The 17,020-nt window shown below is 42.1% G+C and overlaps 1 protein-coding gene across 1 annotated transcript; it reads left to right on the top strand.

Annotated features, from left to right (window-relative positions):
* The first annotated feature begins 7,230 nt into the window (after positions 1-7,230).
* KCNV1 (potassium channel, subfamily V, member 1) lies at positions 7,231-15,819 on the top strand. Its single transcript, XM_006892337.1, has 3 exons — positions 7,231-7,798; positions 8,983-9,512; positions 15,308-15,819. Exons 1-3 carry the CDS (start codon positions 7,332-7,334, stop codon positions 15,817-15,819), a joined length of 1,509 nt encoding a protein of 502 aa, XP_006892399.1. The 5' UTR covers positions 7,231-7,331.
* The last annotated feature ends 1,201 nt before the right edge of the window (positions 15,820-17,020 follow it).

Raw genomic sequence — 17,020 nt, 5'->3', positions numbered from 1 at the left:
TTGTTTTTCCTATTTCTCAAGTGTGGAAAATGAGAGTTAGAGGGTTTAAGCAACTTGCTAAAATCACATAGCCAATAAAAAGCAAAGTAGAAATTAAGTGAAAGTAGCAGTGATTATTATCATTGCTGGTACCCTTGCCATAACCATCACCAACTTCATGATCTCCGTGGAAGATCAGGCTATGGAAATGAGTTCTTGGTGCTTCCAAAGATAATTACCTCCCCTTGGAAGGGATCCAGAACAAGCCCACATGAAGCTAAATTCTGCACTAGAGTGGGTTGTTTTACAGTCGGGAGAATTTATTCCAAGAACCTAGAAGGCACATGAGAGATGAATAGATAGAATTATCTTTAGTGTGCCAGATTTTATTTTACCTTTATACATAGCCCAATGCCTTATGGAAAGAGGATGAAGTCACTTTGCCCATGTTCAGGGGCCATTTTTAAAGGTCATTACCGCTGGCTCTGATGATTGCCCATCTCTGAAGAACCAAACATTGAGGCAAAGTGCATATGACATATGTGAAGTACAGTCCACATGGCTAATGAATGATTAAGAGTAACTGAAAAGATTTCTCTCTAAACATAAGAGTTGAAAGAGAAACAGTTGAAAATTAAAAGGTATACTTACTCAATTTGGATTCTATAAAGCTTCTTAGTAAAAATTTTCCATTCATCACATCATCCTTATCAAAACCAAAACTAAAATTATAGTGCTTTGGATAACTTAAATAATTCATGAATTTTTTAAAATATTTTAATTAATTGTAATAATTTCTGTATAAGAATTTTAAAATATGAAAGTTGGTGAATGTACCAAAACATCTACTGATTCAAATATTCTCAATAGAATGTAATATTAATATAAACACATTGAAATGCATTCTTATTTATAATTTAGAAGAATAAAAAATCAAGATGGTTATTAATAGAAATGTTAAATTCCAGAATGCATAATGTTGGTTGAAAATTCAAAAATACTGACGAAAACTGGAAGAATTAACAACATTAGTTGTAGTTTAAGATTCACTATTTTATAAGAGAACTGTTAGACTTGAGAGTTGAAGACACAAGCTGATGAAGGAAGTCCTAAATGAAGAGACCTGGTACTTAAAACATTTCATGACTGGGGAATATAACCAAAGCCATCAGATTGTTGAATTTTCACGTTGCAGAACTGTGCTGCCTGCCTCCTACATTGCAATCACATTCCTCCCATGCTACGTAGGAATGAATGAACAGCATGACTCCATCATCCGCAAGTCCTTATCAGCAATTCTCTTTTCACTTCTTTGCATAATTCAGAGAATGTCTCAGACTAAAACTAAGGACCAAGAAAAATATCTCTGAATGGCATCATTTTCCTTCTTCACTATGCTCTCTTCATTAAGCTCTCTGACTCAAGTTTGGTCAACAAAGGAGGGGGAAATAACATACATTTAAGGGAAAAAAGTAAGATATATGTCAGGAAATTTTATTACTCAAGAGATTCAAAATTTTTTAAAGGGAAATTTCTGTTGACTAATGATTATGTCTCTTGCTTATAGGGAGCCCTGGTGGTCTAGTGGTAAGGAGTTGTACCACCAACCCAAAGGGCACTTATTCAAATACATGAACTGCTCCATGGGAGAAAGATGGTCAATCTCCCCCCACGTGACTTATACCTCTGAAAATCTACTAGAGTGCTAGCTATAAGTTGATTCCAGCTTGATGGTACATAATAATAACAACAATAATAACTTGCTGATTCTTTTTGATGTTGTTGGGTGCCATCAAGTCAATTCCAGTCAAAACATTGTCATGTGACAGAGCAGAATAGCCCAGGGTGTTTCCTTGGCTGCCATCACAATAGACACAGATAGCCAGCTCTTCCTCCTGCACAGGAGGTCAAACCACCAGACTTTAAATTAGCAGCCAAGCACTCAACAGTTTGATCACTAGGGCTCCTCATGATTGTTTCAATTAGCATATTACTTTAGCCACAACTGAAGCATAGAGTTGAATATGTAGACTCATAATGGTTAAGGGGAAACCTCCTGTCTAGAGTGTTAAGTGCTTGGCTGTTGACTGAAAGACTTGCAGTTCAAACTTACCATCTGCTGCTCCTGAGAAAGATACAGCCATTTGTTTTCCTAATGATTACAGTCTTGGAAATTCTAGAAAGCATTTCTGCTCTTTCCAGCAGAATCACTAAGAGTTGGAATTGACTCAATGACAATGAGTTTAGGGATTAACATTTAGAATCAGAAAGATTCCGATTCCAACACCTTCATCTACTGTTCACATACTTACTACATATAGGATAAAGTGAATGGCCATAATTTCTCTTAAACAGAGAATTTGTTGTTGTTGTTTGATGCCGCCGAGTCGTAGACGACTCATAGCGACCCTATGAATGAACGGCCTGAGCACTGTTCGTAGTACATAGAGTTTCCGGAGGCAAGCCATAGAATAGCTAAAGAAAATGGAAGAAATGATGACCTCAAATAAGTAAATGGAATATTTCAAAGGGCAACCCAAGAAGCAAAGTATTACAGTAAAGTATACAAAGACCTGGAATTAGAAAGTCAAAAGACAAGAATATACCCTACAGTTCTTAACGTGAAAGAACTGAGGGAAAAATTCAAGCTTCGAGTTGCAATCTTGAAGTTTTATTCTATGGGCAAGATAATGAATGATGCCAAAAATAACAAAAGAAGATGTGAGAAACACAAATACACAATCATTGTGCCAAAAACAATTGGTTAACATTAAAGCAATTTTGAGAAGCAACATATGAACAAGAACCAGTGGTACTGAAAAAAGAAATCCAAGTTGCACTGAAGACATTGGGCAAATACAAGGCTTTAATTATTGAGGAGATGCTTCAACAAATCAGTATGATGTTAGAAGCACTCATCTGTGCCAAGAAATATTCAAGACAACTAATGTGACCAATAGACTGGAAGATAGCCATAAATACGTCAATTCCAAATAAAAAAAATTAATATCACATGCAAGTGAACTTGTGCTGAAAATATTTTTAATACAGTTACAGGACTATATCAATAGGGAATTGGCAGAAATCTAAACCAGAAGAGGACATGAAATTAGACATATCATTGCTAATATCACAGAAAGCTTGGTAGAGGATATTAGGAAAAAAATGTTTACTTATATTGACTATGCAAAAACCTTTGACTCTGTAGATCATAAGAATTAAAGGACAACATTGTAAGAAATGGGAATTCCAGAACACTTAGTTGTGTTTTCTTGCAGAGCCTGTACATAGACAAAGAAGTAGTTGTAAAGCGAGAACAAGGAAATATTATAAATTTTAAAATCAGAGATAGTGTTTATCAGAGTATCAGCATGCTTATTCAGTCTGCATGCTGAGTAAAGATTCTGAGAAGCTGAGTTATATGACGAAGAATGTAGCATTTGTATTGGTGGAGGACTAACAATCTGCAATGTACAGACAACACAACCTTGCTTGCTTAAAGTGAAGAAGGTTTGAAGCACTTACTAATTGATCAAGATCAAAACCCACAACGTTTAGCATGGATTACAACTTAACATTAAGCTAAAATGTACAACCAGGCCAGTAAGAAACATCATAAAAAGCAGAGAAAAGATACCACTGTCAAGGATTTAATTTTATTTGCATCCACAGTCAATACACATAGAAGTTGTAGTCAAGAAATTAAAGAACATAAGGTTTCAGGACCACAGGCCTGGGGGACATTAATGTCAGTCGACATAGTATGATCCCCCGAAAAATACATTCTACTTTGCTGAGTAACAACTAGAGCCTTGAAAGCTTGTAAAGAGCCCTTTATTTTTGGTCTCCTTTTGTCCGGACCAAAGAAGTGGGAAGAAAAGCAAAGATGTGCAGAAAAAGTAATTCTAAAGACTGAACTACCAACTTCAACCTCACGGACCATGAAACCGGAAGAGTTAGGTGGTACTCAGCCACCGCTGCTGACCACTCTGAAAGTAATCACAGTAGAAGGTCCTGGGTAAAATGCATGGAAAAAAATATAGAATAAAACTCGAAAATGTAAGACTTACTGAATTGGCAAAGACTGCTAGGACACCCAAGACTATGACCCTTAGTCATTCTTCAAATCTGGAGCTCAACTATTTTATATTTTTATTTATTATAGACAGGTCAATAATATAAATAATATTTGGGAGGCTCTCACAATATTCAACCATGTAAAATCAAAAGGGTAACATTGCCCATGGAAAAGCTTGGAAGGCAGGAAGGAGTAATAAGAAAGGATTAATGAAAAAAAGAATCACCAGCAGGAAGGGGGAAGATGTGGTTACAATGTAGGCATTGTTATTAATTTTGTTTTAAAAAATGTGCATGAATGGTTGAATAGAAACTGAAGCCTTTTTAAATAATTACTCAAATTATGGTAAACATGGGGGAAAGAGATAGCAAAGGACATATTATACTGGGGAAGTCGGTTGCAAAGAACTTTTTTAAAGTTCCAAAGAGCACAGATATCATTTTGAGGACTAAGGTGTACCTGACCCAAACCATGTATTACCTCATATGTATAGTGAAGTTGGATAATGAACAAGAAAGACAGGAAGAATGGATTTGAATTATGAAGTTGGCAAGAATGCTGTACATCTAAATAAAACAGTGAGTTATTTATTTGCCAAGAGAATTTTACCCTCTCCATGTTTTTGTGGATTGTGTCGTTTTTTTTAAAGGAAAGATCCTTATTAATGGCCTTAGTTAACTTAATAGACTATCGATTCCATAATTTAAAAAAAAAAATCACTTACTTTGTGCTTTTAGTCTCAGAGAATACACCACATGGAAACACGAGAAAGAATTTTGCCCACTGACTTTGAGGATGTATCTGAAGCACATTGAACAAGGTCTGATTTGTAGCAGATGTTCCATAAATACCTGCTAAAAGCTGGGGAAATATCACGTTAAACACTTTCCTTATCTTAGAAACTTACAAAATTGCAAGTAATTGTATTCAAATGTCTTGAGATCACATGAAGATTGTATATATTAAGCATTTTGTTTCGGGAGTCTTAGTGGAGCAGCGGTAAGGCAGAAGACCAATAATTGAAAGGTCACCAGCCTTCCGCCTGAGAAAGACGTAGCCGTCTGCTTCCACAAAGTTTTACATCCTTGGAAACAGTCGTAGGGGGTCATTTTTAAATTAAAGTCTACTTGGTAGCAGTGGGGTTAAAAAAATCTTTTCGAAGCATTATGTTTATGAGAGCAGGTCTAACATCTAACATTCTTGGTTTGATTTTTAATGCTGGCCCTAAATTTAATAAATTTCTCCATACCTCAGCCTCCCCTTTGAAAAATGGCTATAACGCCGCCTAACAATATTGTTGTGATTAAACGTCTATAAAAGTTTCTTCCATAAACACACAATATATGTTGAGTATTTTTATTATCACCTAAGATCTTGCTGAGGGAAGTAGAGGTTTATAAGGCAAATGAGGGCGCTCTGGTGGCCTACTGGTAAAAAGCTGCGCTGCAATCCCAAAGGCACATTGGGCCACCAGCTGCTCCTTGGGAGGGAAGGTAATCTCCTCCTGAGCAATTAACTGCCTCTGAAAGCCTGCTGGAGGGTCAGCTACGGGTCAGTTGCAACTCAGTGGTACATAATAACAACATTACAATAGGGGTGGAAAAGGAAAGGAGTATATAGTTCATCCTAACTTGCAAAAGCTTTTTAAAATGCAAGACTCACGATCCTTCCAGGAAATAATAACAAAACCTTGAACAGATGCTGTAGGATGTATTTAATAAAAGTTTCCATCCTCCAAGTTAACCAAACTTGTGCAAAAGGCAAACTTTGTTCTTGAGCATCTGTGACTTCGTGGACTCTGGGAAATAGGCACCGAAGGCCGTCATTCTTGCAGCGTGTTCACCGCTGCGCGCCTCACTTCCTCCCCCGGCCTCCCTTCCCTGGGCTCCGCCACGCCCCGCTGCTGTTGCTGAGAACCGCGAGGCGGGTGGCTCCGCGCGAGAGCAGGCGGAGGCGGCCGCGCGCGCAGCCTGGACCCGGGAGCTGGGAGCCGGCGGCAGACGAGGCTGGGCAGCCAGCGCTCCGCGGAGCTCAGCGGCGAGCCGGAGACGCACCTGGCCGGCCGTCTCCGGGGTGGCAGCCCAGGCGGGCCGGGACCCAGGCTATGTGGCCGAGCGGTGGCTGAGCGCAGCCCAGATGTGTCAGGAGCCTCGGGTGAGCCTCCCCGCCCGACTCACCCTCCACCCCCGCGCCCAACAGGTGGTGGGAGGCGCGGCTCGGCGGGGCCTGGGTGGGTGCGTTTCTAGCCTCAGTGGGGCGCGGGCGCTCGGGCTTCCTCCTTCACCAAGGCTTCGTTCCTCTGTAAACTCCTGTCCCAACCCACGCCTGTTCCAGCCTTGCCTTGTCGCCTGCCTTTCTGAAATCAGAGCTCTGCTGTGTGTGTGCTGGGGAGAGCGCCCAGGACATATGCTTCCGAAGCGCCCAGGAAGGTTGCTGAGCGCTCCGGCGTGGTGGGAGCGTGATGGGCTGGGTCTGGCAGGGGCGATCGCCAATTCTTACTGAGTCCCTGGGACTTCAACTAAAAGGCACCACGAATGAGACTGAACAGCGGCCAGAAGGTCAAAACCTAAGAGAGGGAGGGGAAGAAAATGGAGGAGGAGTGTTAGGGAGAGAATTAGAGCAAAAGGTGCACCCCCTGCGCCGGGTGCACGCTCCCCCACGTGCGCACGCCCCCAGCCAACCTCCCCGGGAAGCATCTAGTCACTGCAGGGAATTTAAAAAAAAAAAAAAAAAAGGTGGGGGTGAGGGTGGGAGGAATACATCGTCTTAGATCGGAAGGGATTCTGACCAAGTTCCCACCTCCTCAGCTTTCAGAACTTTCCGTTTGTGGCTCCAGTGGGCCGAAGTGAGTTGTCCCCACCTTGTGTTCTGCTGAGTCTGAGTCGTCCCTTCCTCCAGTCGCCTTTCCTTCCTTGTCCCCCAAGAGCTTTCATTCCATCCATGTACTTTCCAGGCTGTGGTCTCAGATGCAAAGTTCGCAGAGTGGACACCTGAGGACAGCTGGACTCTTGGGGACTTGGGACTGTCCTCAGCTGGAACCACCCCTGTCCATCTCCTCTGCCCTGAGCCTCCGCGGTCGGCCACCCATCGCTCTCGCAGATCCTTGGGGCGAGGGGGAGGTGAGCGCCGCCGGGGTGCCCGGAGGAGCGCCCGCCAACCTCCTCCGATCTCAGGAAACCCGGGCTGCCTGCAGGGGCAGCGCCACCCCCTGCGTGGGACTCGGGCGCCCGGTGCACCCCCAACCTGGTAGTCCCCGGAGGCAGCCAGAGCTGGGATGGAGCTGCCTGTGCGCCGCCGGGAGCCCCCGTACTCGCCGGTGGACAGCTGTTCCCTGAGCTCGCTCGAGTCCAGCGTCTTCTGCAGCGAGGGCGAAGGGGAGCCCCTGGCGCTCGGGGACAGCTTCACCGTCAACGTGGGCGGCAGCCGCTTTGTGCTGTCGCAGCAGGCGCTGTCCTGCTTCCCGCACACGCGCCTGGGCAAGCTGGCCGTCGTGGTGGCCTCCTATCGCCGCCCAGGGGCCCTGACCGCCGTGCCCAGCCCCCTGGACTTCTGCGACGACGCCAACCCGGTGGACAATGAGTACTTCTTCGACCGCAGCTCGCAGGCGTTTCGCTATGTCCTGCACTACTACCGCACCGGCCGCCTGCACGTCATGGAGCAGCTGTGCGCCATCTCCTTCCTCCAGGAGATCCAGTACTGGGGCATTGACGAGCTCAGCATCGACTCCTGCTGCAGGGACAGGTAGGACCAGGCGCACAGCAAGGGGCTGGGGAGGTGGGCCCAGGAGGGCACCCGCTGGTCCCCTTCTATGGATTGTGGTGGTGTGTGTCCTGGAGTCAGAACCAACCCATAGCTGACCCTCCAGAGGCTTTTCAGAGGCAATGAATTCATTGCACAGGAGGACCTTGCCCATCCTTCTCCAGAGGACAGCTGGTGGATTCGACCCGCTGCCTTTGACACTGCAGAGCAGCTTCTCACTACGCCACCAGAGCTCGCTAATAGTAGCGTGCCCAAACCATCATGAAATTATACCCTTCTCAACTGAAGGAAAAGATGCTTGGTGCTTCTAGGGAACTCTGAAGGTCTGCTGTATAAGGGGTTGAACTGTGTACACAAAGGCTGCCTGCAGTTCAAATCCACCAATTGTTCCGACGAAGAAAGATGAGTAATCTCCTGTATACAGCGAGGGAGAAGGCCCTCAGTTAATATTTAACAGATCAGTAAAGCAGTGGTCCAAAAGATGTATATATCAGTATGACTGAGGGTGGAGTATTACTACTCAAAACCAGGCTACTTTTTAAAACAGTTGTTTTAAATTGTTTTAAATATGGGAAAACAGTACCAAGTTTGACTCTTGATATATATGTGTCTTTCACGGTGATTTTACTAATTTTGCCATTACTACTATTTTCCCCATGATACGTTTTCTATACACAAAAGGAAGAAAAGTTTTTTTGCTGCAAATGCTTTTCTTATAAAAAAGAAAATAGTAATGTAAATGTGTGAATCTTGGGTAAAAAGTGATCTGGGGTTTGGGGAGGAAAAAAAAGCATTCCTAAATGGAAAATGTTGAACACCAGGAACAGGAAATAGCCTGGGTAAAGCATCTTTGATTATTTTGTGCCTTTTACTGAAAGAAAACTCCCTAGTCTCCCACCCTCATTGATTTCAGAGTCAGAACTGATTCAGAGCTGACCCAGCAGCAGGTTTTCAGAGGCTATTAATTGGGTGCTAGGTGATTACTCATCTTTATCCCGGAGAGCTGCTGGTGGGTTTGAACCAGGCACCACCTTTGTATGTCTCTCTAGGACGACACTCTCAGAGCTTCCCTAGTCTCATGATTAAGTTTCAATCCATTCTGTTACTTCATTCTAAATAATAATAATAATAAAGTTGCACTAATCACTAAATTGTTTTTCTAAAAGATACTTTAGAAGGAAGGAGCTGAGTGAAACTTTAGACTTTAAGAAGGACACAGAAGACCAGGAGAGTCAGCATGAGAGTGAACAGGATTTCTCACAGGGACCCTGCCCTACTGCCCGCCAGAAGCTCTGGAACATCCTGGAGAAACCTGGCTCGTCCACAGCTGCCCGCATCTTTGGGGTCATCTCCATCATCTTTGTAGTGGTGTCCATCATTAACATGGCCCTGATGTCCTCAGAGCTCAGCTGGCTGGACCTGCAGTTACTGGAAATCCTGGAGTACGTGTGCATCAGCTGGTTCACCGGGGAGTTTGTCCTGCGCTTCCTGTGCGTGAGGGACAGGTGCCGCTTCCTGAGGAAAGTGCCCAACATCATAGACCTCCTTGCCATCCTGCCCTTCTACATCACCCTCCTGGTGGAGAGCCTGAGCGGGAGTCAGACCACCCAGGAGCTGGAGAACGTGGGGCGCATCGTCCAGGTGCTGCGGCTGCTCCGGGCACTGCGCATGCTCAAGCTTGGCCGCCACTCCACAGGTAGTCACACTTCCTTGGGGCCTCGTAACCTGCTATTTGTCCATGCATCCATGCTTTGACCACTGTGCTGGGGAAGCAACCCTAACTTTATACTCAGCAGAACCAACTCCCACTCTTGACCCAACTGTTACTTCCAAAGAGCTGGTGGGAATTGAAACCTTGAAGTCCTTGTCATAGGTAGAGAAGGAAAGGTGTCCCTCAATGTTCTTTATCTACTTGAGACATTCTGAAACCATTTGGCCATCGGTTACATTGAATTTATTGGAAACTCATGGCTGAAAGGAAGGTGCTCTGGTGGCCTACTGGCAAGAAGCTGCACTGCAATCTCAAAGTCTCGAAGTTCAAATCCACCAGCTGCTCCATGGAAGTAGGATGGATAATCTGTGTGATTACTGCTTTCTGAAAACCCCCCAGTGGGTCAGCTATGAGTCAGTTCCAACTCGATGGTAAACAACAAGTAGCTGAAAGATGGGTAGAAACTAAGGCATTTTTATCTCTAGAAAGTTCTAGATTTACAAACAGCCCAATTCATAAAAACACACATATTAAGTATAAATGGTATCACTCACTCACTTGTCAGAGTCAGAACCCACTCATAGCTGACCCTCTGCTGGGATTTCAGAGGCTGGGAATCATACTTGCTCATCTTTCTTCCTCTGCTGGTGGATTGGAACCACTTGCCTTTGAATTGGCAGCTCAACCCCTTACCAACTAGGCCACCAGAACCCGATACATAGGACAAACAAGAACATAATTTCTCATCTGTGTCCAAGAAAATGTTTCCACACATAATTCATAAAGGGAAGAAAGAGATGCCAAAAGTTTCCCTTTTTCAGAGGTGACCTAGGCTATGCAAGAAGAGGTGACCAGGTGTTCATGGTCTCCTCAGGACTGTTGAAGAGACACTGGAAATATTTCACTTTGGAAGAAAGTAGGGGACGCTAATTAAATGCTCTATGTAGTTAGTGTCTGAGGATTTTCCTGTACCTTATTTGGAAGGCATGAAAGTGAGTTGGTAAAAGAAATTCCTGGTTTCAATGTATGTCATAGAGTCTTAGAAAAATCTAATGAATTCTTCTCCCCAGGAAAAAAAAAATATCTCCACCCTAACACACCAGCACATACACATACATGTAAGTCATAGTCAAGTTCAGAAGAAATCACTAATTAAAGGGAGACAGAAAGGGATACTTAGTGACTGGCCCAGCTGCTGTGGAACATTCTGACATACTAATGTGGTATTTTATGGAAAACCCTAATGAAAATAGGAATTCCTTGTCATACTTGTTAAAAAAGTTGATTGTTAGTCCCAACCTCCATGTTGGATTTAGTATATGGGGATTGGACTCCAGAGTGTGCATTTTAATAATATCTTAATGGGTTTTGAAATCATTAGGAGACCACACCAGGATATCATATTAGTACAATATATATCCTGTACATAGTTATGCAAACAATAATAATGCAAATAAATTCGCTAGGGAATACTATTCCCCATCTTTCCTCAGATCCATGTTTTGCAGATCACTTTAAAAATTGTGTTAGTTTGTTCTATATAAAAACATCGTGAGAAATTAACCTCAGCCATTCCTCTCTCAATCACTGGTAATGAAGACTTATCCTAATGGAATTTTGGTGGTATACTTTCCCAGCTAGTCTCCCATAGCAGGATTTGATAATGGGGTTCCCGCCAACTTTTAGAAGCAACACTCTTTGTTTTCTGACATATATAATGAAATGCTTTCTTTGAGTATTTATAAACTCGTGAGAGAATTCCATTTCAAAACACCAAGTAAAGACTACATTTTTCCCCAAAAGAAAGGAAAAAGAAAATAATAGTAATTTCAGCAATGTCACCTCTTTTCCAAGATTGCGTTCAGTTCTCAAGCAAGCATAAGGAAAGTATTAATAAAGTCTTAATTTATTAAAAAGACATGAACAGTTCAATTATAGTTACATAAATACTTGACAGTTTTACCTTAAACATAACATTTAGAAAGAAAGGACATAGATAGCATGTCTCTCCTTATAATAATTGCTTTGAAAAATGTGAGAGCTATTATAGAAAATCTATCAGAAAGCAAGATAATCTACATTTACATTCTAATTCCATGGCTTTGTACTGATATACTACTTTTCTGTATCTCAGTCTCCATTTATGTAAAATGACATCTATTTCATCTGATTATTTTGAGGGTGCTGTCACATATTAGAAATTCAGAACACAGCTTTTGTGTTTCTTAACAAAATTGCTTAGAACATTTCATTATGAAGTGAAAGGAACCCTCCCTGACATATGCTCCAAGTCTTCTCATGTATTGCCACTTTATCTAAGAAATGAAATTCAGCATAGACACATCAAAGTCATATTTAAAAAGGTATTCGAAAACATCCTCTTTGGAGATTAAACTTCAAAATTAATATTCATTGATCTATAAAAATAGCTGGTTAATAACTTAAGAATATGTCAATTGTGAAAAGCAAAATTCAAAGTGAGAACAGATAGCACTTTAACGCATTTTAAGTAGCCTTCAGTGAGAGAATAAAATTAAAGACTTATCCTAAGAGACCCTGTTTTGCACTTTTGAGAAAGCATCATTGTTATGTCATACTGCCATTACTTCAAAATCTGATTGAACTTTTAGAATTATCTGTATTATGCTTGTAGAATATTTTATTATTCATTCAAATCCTAATCATGTAAAGGGCTACTGTTTCTCCCATCATACGCTGGCTTCATCCCGTCATAGATAGAATTAAAATACCTTTGGTTTATCTCTCAGGATCTCAGAGAATCCTAAGAAAAAGCAAGGGAAAATTCAGTAATTCTTCGTAAATGAATGAGTTCTTTTAGGTGACTCCACTATCCTAGACCTGTTTGTAAGGCAGAAATATTCTATATTTAGGCTTATCTCCTTGCAGGAAGGAAAAAATGTTCTGTACTTAAAAAGATGCTCCCCTAGTTTTCATATTAAGGCTTAGAACTTCAGTGGTACCGGAGATATCCAGGGCCGTCCCCTGAGAACAGCCTTCAACTACATATGGTGTCCTCAAGTCAACGTCTCTTAACTAATTTGCTTGCCTTGCTTCCCACATTCTCAGAGTTTTCATGATTTCAGATGGCCGGGCCTGCAATTTTGTTAAACTCTATAAAGAAAGAGAAATCATATATATATATATATCCCTATGAACAAAAGGCCTGAAGCCTTTCTATAACTATCAACATTTATCAAAGTTCATAGAGTTTCCAGAGGCATGTTGTTTAGGAAGTGGATGCCACTTCCTATGTATGTGTGTGTGTGTGTGTGTGTGTGTGTGTGTGTGTGTGTATAAAATATATCAATGTACTAGCGTTGTTAAGTGTCATCAAGTCGCAGGGAATTCATAGTGACCTTATGAAGGAGAGTCCTCAATGCTTGTGTGTCTTTCATCCTCTCTCCAGGTTTATACTAGCATTGTTGTTGTTGTTATGTGCCATCAACTCACTTGTGACTCATAGTGACCCTATGTACAAGAGCCCTAAATGCTGTCCTGTCCTGTGCCAACCTCACCGTCTCAAACACACTCACTCCCACCACTCCACTCATAGAATCGATCCATCTCATCGAGGGTCTTCCTCTCCTGTGCCATCCCTCCACTCTCCCAAACATGATGTCCCTCTCCAAGGACCAGTCCCTCCTTTCAACATGCCCAAAGTATGTCAGACGAAGCTTCAGAATCCTTGACTCCAAGGAGTATTATGGCTTCACCCTCTCCAGGACAAAACTGTTTGTTCTCCTAGTAGTCCATGGTATATTCAACACTCTTCTCCAGCACCACAGCTCAAAGGCATCAATTCTCCTTCTGTCATCTCTATTCACTGTCCAACTCTCTGATGCATAGAACGTAATTGCAGAGACTATAGCCTGGGTCAGGCACACCTTAGACTCCAGCCTGACATCATTTCTCTTCAGTACTATTGAGAGGTCCCTCACAGCTGACTTTCCCAATGCAATTTGTCTCCTGATTTCCTGGCTGCTGTTACCAAGAGTGTTGACTGTGGAACCAACTAAACTAAAACTGTTAACTATCTTAATCTCTTCACCATCCATATTGATGCTGCCAATTGGCCTGGCATTAGAGTGACAAAATGAAATACAGGTCAACCAAGTAAGCCTCTCTATAAATGTCTACTATTTCAAACTTCACATATAGGCCCTCTGTTCATTTCTAAGTCTTACCCATCATGTGATAGCTAGATATATACAGAGAGAGAGAGAGAGAAGAAAGATAGGTAGGTAGGTAGGTAGGTAGGTATATAAATGAACACATGTATATAAACACACAAACATACATACACGTCATTGCTAGAGACTGTCTAGTTAGACTAAAGGTGATAGAAGAAGAAATGATGCCTTTGAGTTGTGGTGCTGGAGAAGAGTCTTAAACATACCAAGGACCGCCAAGAAAACAAATATGTCTGTCTTAGAGACGGTGAAACCAAGTTTATCCTTGAAGGCTGGGATTTTGAAGTTCCATCTTACATACTTTGGTAATGTGGCAATGAGGGACCATTCCTTGGAGAAGGACATCATGTTTGGAAGGGTGGAGGGACAGCACAGGAGAGAAAGACCCCAGATGAGATGGATTGATACAGTGACTAGGACAATGGGTGTAGGTGTGTCAGGGTCAGTGAGACTGGCTCAGGACTGGACAAGGTTCGGAGCTATTGTACATAGGGTCGCTATGAGTTACAGGCAGCTCAATGGCACATAATAACAGTTCCATCTCAGAGTAACTTCACAAGTCACTGTTTAGTCTTCCACTAGCCTCACAATAATTTTTATGTTTAAGCCCATTGTTGTCACCACTGCGTCAGTTCCATCTCATTGAGTGTTTTCTTTTTCACTGAAGCATGAAGTCCTTCTCTAGGAACTCTGCATAATGTGTTCAAAGTACATGAGGCAAAAAGTCTCATCCTACTCATGTCTTAGGAGCATTCTGGCGGTATTTCTTTCAAAACAGATTTGTTCATCCTTCTAACAGGCCAAAGTATCTTCAGCATTTCTCACCAACACCATAACCCAAAGACATCATTTCAGTTGTTCACTGCCCAATTTTCACATGCATATGAGGCAATTGAAAATAGCATGGTGTGGGTAAAGCATTCCTTAGTCCCCAGAGTGACACCTTCACTTTCTGTCACATTAAAGAAATCCTTCACAGATTTTCCCAATATAATACATTGTTTCATAACACATTTCCATTGGTGTTGATTGTGGGGACCAAAAAAAATGGAAGTCTTTGACTTTTTTCTACTTGAAAGGGTGTTGTTTATTAGTCCAGTTATGTGGATTTTTGTTTTAAGATGAATCCTTACTGGAGGCCATAGTCTTTGATCTGCCCCAGTAAATGCTTCAAGTCTTGGTCTTCTTGATTTTCAGCAAATAAGATTATATAATTTGCATATCACAGGTTGTTAATTAGTTCTTCCTCTGATCCTGATGTAACATTCTTCTTCATATAGTCATATGCACGTATGTGTGTATGTGACACACACATATACAGATATGTCTTTTTATTACCTTAATAAATATTTAAGTTAGTGAATGAATCTATGGATGCTACACGGCCCTATCAATTAGTCATTGAGCTTTGGAAAGAAAAGAAATGATGTTATCTTGAAGCCTCAGAACTTTTTCCGGTACTGAGACCATGTTAAGCATGTCATTCACGTTCATGCAGGGAGGGAGGGAAAATGAGAAGGAAAGAAAGAGTCCAACTGCCAGTAACTAACAGCACTCGCTCTGTTCCAGGTTTACGCTCCCTTGGAATGACAATCACCCAGTGCTACGAAGAGGTCGGCCTGCTGCTCCTGTTCCTGTCTGTGGGAATTTCCATATTTTCAACTGTGGAGTATTTTGCCGAGCAAAGCATTCCCGACACAACCTTTACAAGTGTCCCTTGTGCATGGTGGTGGGCTACAACATCCATGACTACCGTGGGGTATGGAGACATTAGACCGGACACCACCACAGGCAAAATCGTGGCCTTTATGTGTATATTATCCGGAATCCTTGTCTTGGCCTTGCCCATTGCTATTATCAATGACCGCTTCTCTGCTTGCTACTTTACCTTGAAACTGAGGGAAGCGGCTGCGAGGCAGCGTGAAGCTCTAAAGAAGCTTACCAAGAACATAGCCACTGACTCCTACATCAGTGTTAACTTGAGAGATGTCTATGCTCGGAGTATCATGGAGATGCTCCGACTAAAAGGGCGAGAGCGAGCAAGTACGAGGAGCAGTGCAGGAGACGATTTCTGGTTTTGACCTCACCTTGGATTTAATTCTTAAAGCTTGTCTAAGATTAACTCCATTGATAAAAGACTTGCTATGATGTCTCTTTATGTCCCTGAGTCATTTTTGAGCACTACCTGTCTTAAGTTTTGCTGATGTATTGCTTAATGTACTAGAGTAATTCACATCCTCTTTAACAGCTACAAAGACATTTTCTCAGAATGTAATGAATATATTTTCCCAAGTGATTAATAATATCTTAACACAATCAAGTACAGTGGGACCAGTACACACATACTTGAATTTCAAAAGTGAAATATCATTGTAATACAGAAAATTAAAAAGTGTAATGAATCACTAATTTTAAAAGTTTTTGCCCTGTTCATTGTTTTTTAAAAAAGAAGCTCAATTATATAGTCCTGAGTAAAGATGAGTTACCATTTAAGAATGCAGAGAAACGATGCTACGTAAAGATATTCCTCAAGTAAATACATTATTACTCTTTATGAGTTAATGTCAAATAAATTACTTTTGTACAGAGAAAGCCCAGATTTAATGCTCATAGATGTCATCCCTACCTTCTATTTGTTGTTTTTATTGTGCACCATTGACTCAGAAGTAATCCAGAGCTAACCCTCCAGCATGTTTTCAGAAGCAGTAAATCCCATGGAGGAGACTGGTCATATTTCTGCCAGGAAGCAGTTGATGGATCTGAACCATGAACCTTTGCATTGGCAGCATAAGGAGGTGAGCTGCCAGAGCAAAGTCACGGGGTTCAAATCCTCCAGCTGCTCTATAGGAGAAAGAAGGATAATCTCCTCTTGTACAACTGACTGCCTGACTGCCTCTGAAAACTCACGCTGAGGGCCAGGATGAGCGGATAACAACAGTAAGCCGCCAGAGCTCCCTATCTTCTATTGATCTCATAAGTAATAGACCGAACAAAGCCCTCTGAAGTCCATCACCACCATGGGAAGTCAAACTCACTGGTATCGAGCTGGTTCCAACTCATAGCATCCCATCATTGGGTTTCTGAGACTGTAAATCATAGCTGAAAGAGACTATCCATCTTTCTGCTGGGACGCATCTGGAAAGTTGAGCTGCCAAAAGCTCCCTGAGGGTTTGCAGTGTAAAACGCTCCGGGCTGCCCTCAGAGGTCTCTGTAGTGGGCAGTGGAGCTCCCTGAGGTTTAGCAGGGTAAAACCCTCCGGGCTGCTGTCAGAGGTCTCTGTCG

Source organism: Elephantulus edwardii, unplaced genomic scaffold (genome assembly GCF_000299155.1).
Source record: "Elephantulus edwardii isolate Elephantulus edwardi_28Jun2011 unplaced genomic scaffold, EleEdw1.0 scaffold00114, whole genome shotgun sequence".
NCBI lineage: Eukaryota > Metazoa > Chordata > Mammalia > Macroscelidea > Macroscelididae > Elephantulus > Elephantulus edwardii.
The sequence above is the reverse complement of the archived record's forward strand: the minus strand, read 5'-3'. Positions and strand labels throughout refer to the sequence as shown.

Coding starts and splice junctions, on each gene's coding strand:
- KCNV1 (XM_006892337.1), top strand. CDS start 7,332: ATGGAGCTGCCTGTGCGCCGCCGGGAGCCCCCGTACTCGCCGGTGGAC. Junction 7,799..8,982: donor GACTCCTGCTGCAGGGACAG/GTAGGACCAGGC, acceptor TTTTTCTAAAAG/ATACTTTAGAAGGAAGGAGC. Junction 9,513..15,307: donor GCTTGGCCGCCACTCCACAG/GTAGTCACACTT, acceptor GCTCTGTTCCAG/GTTTACGCTCCCTTGGAATG.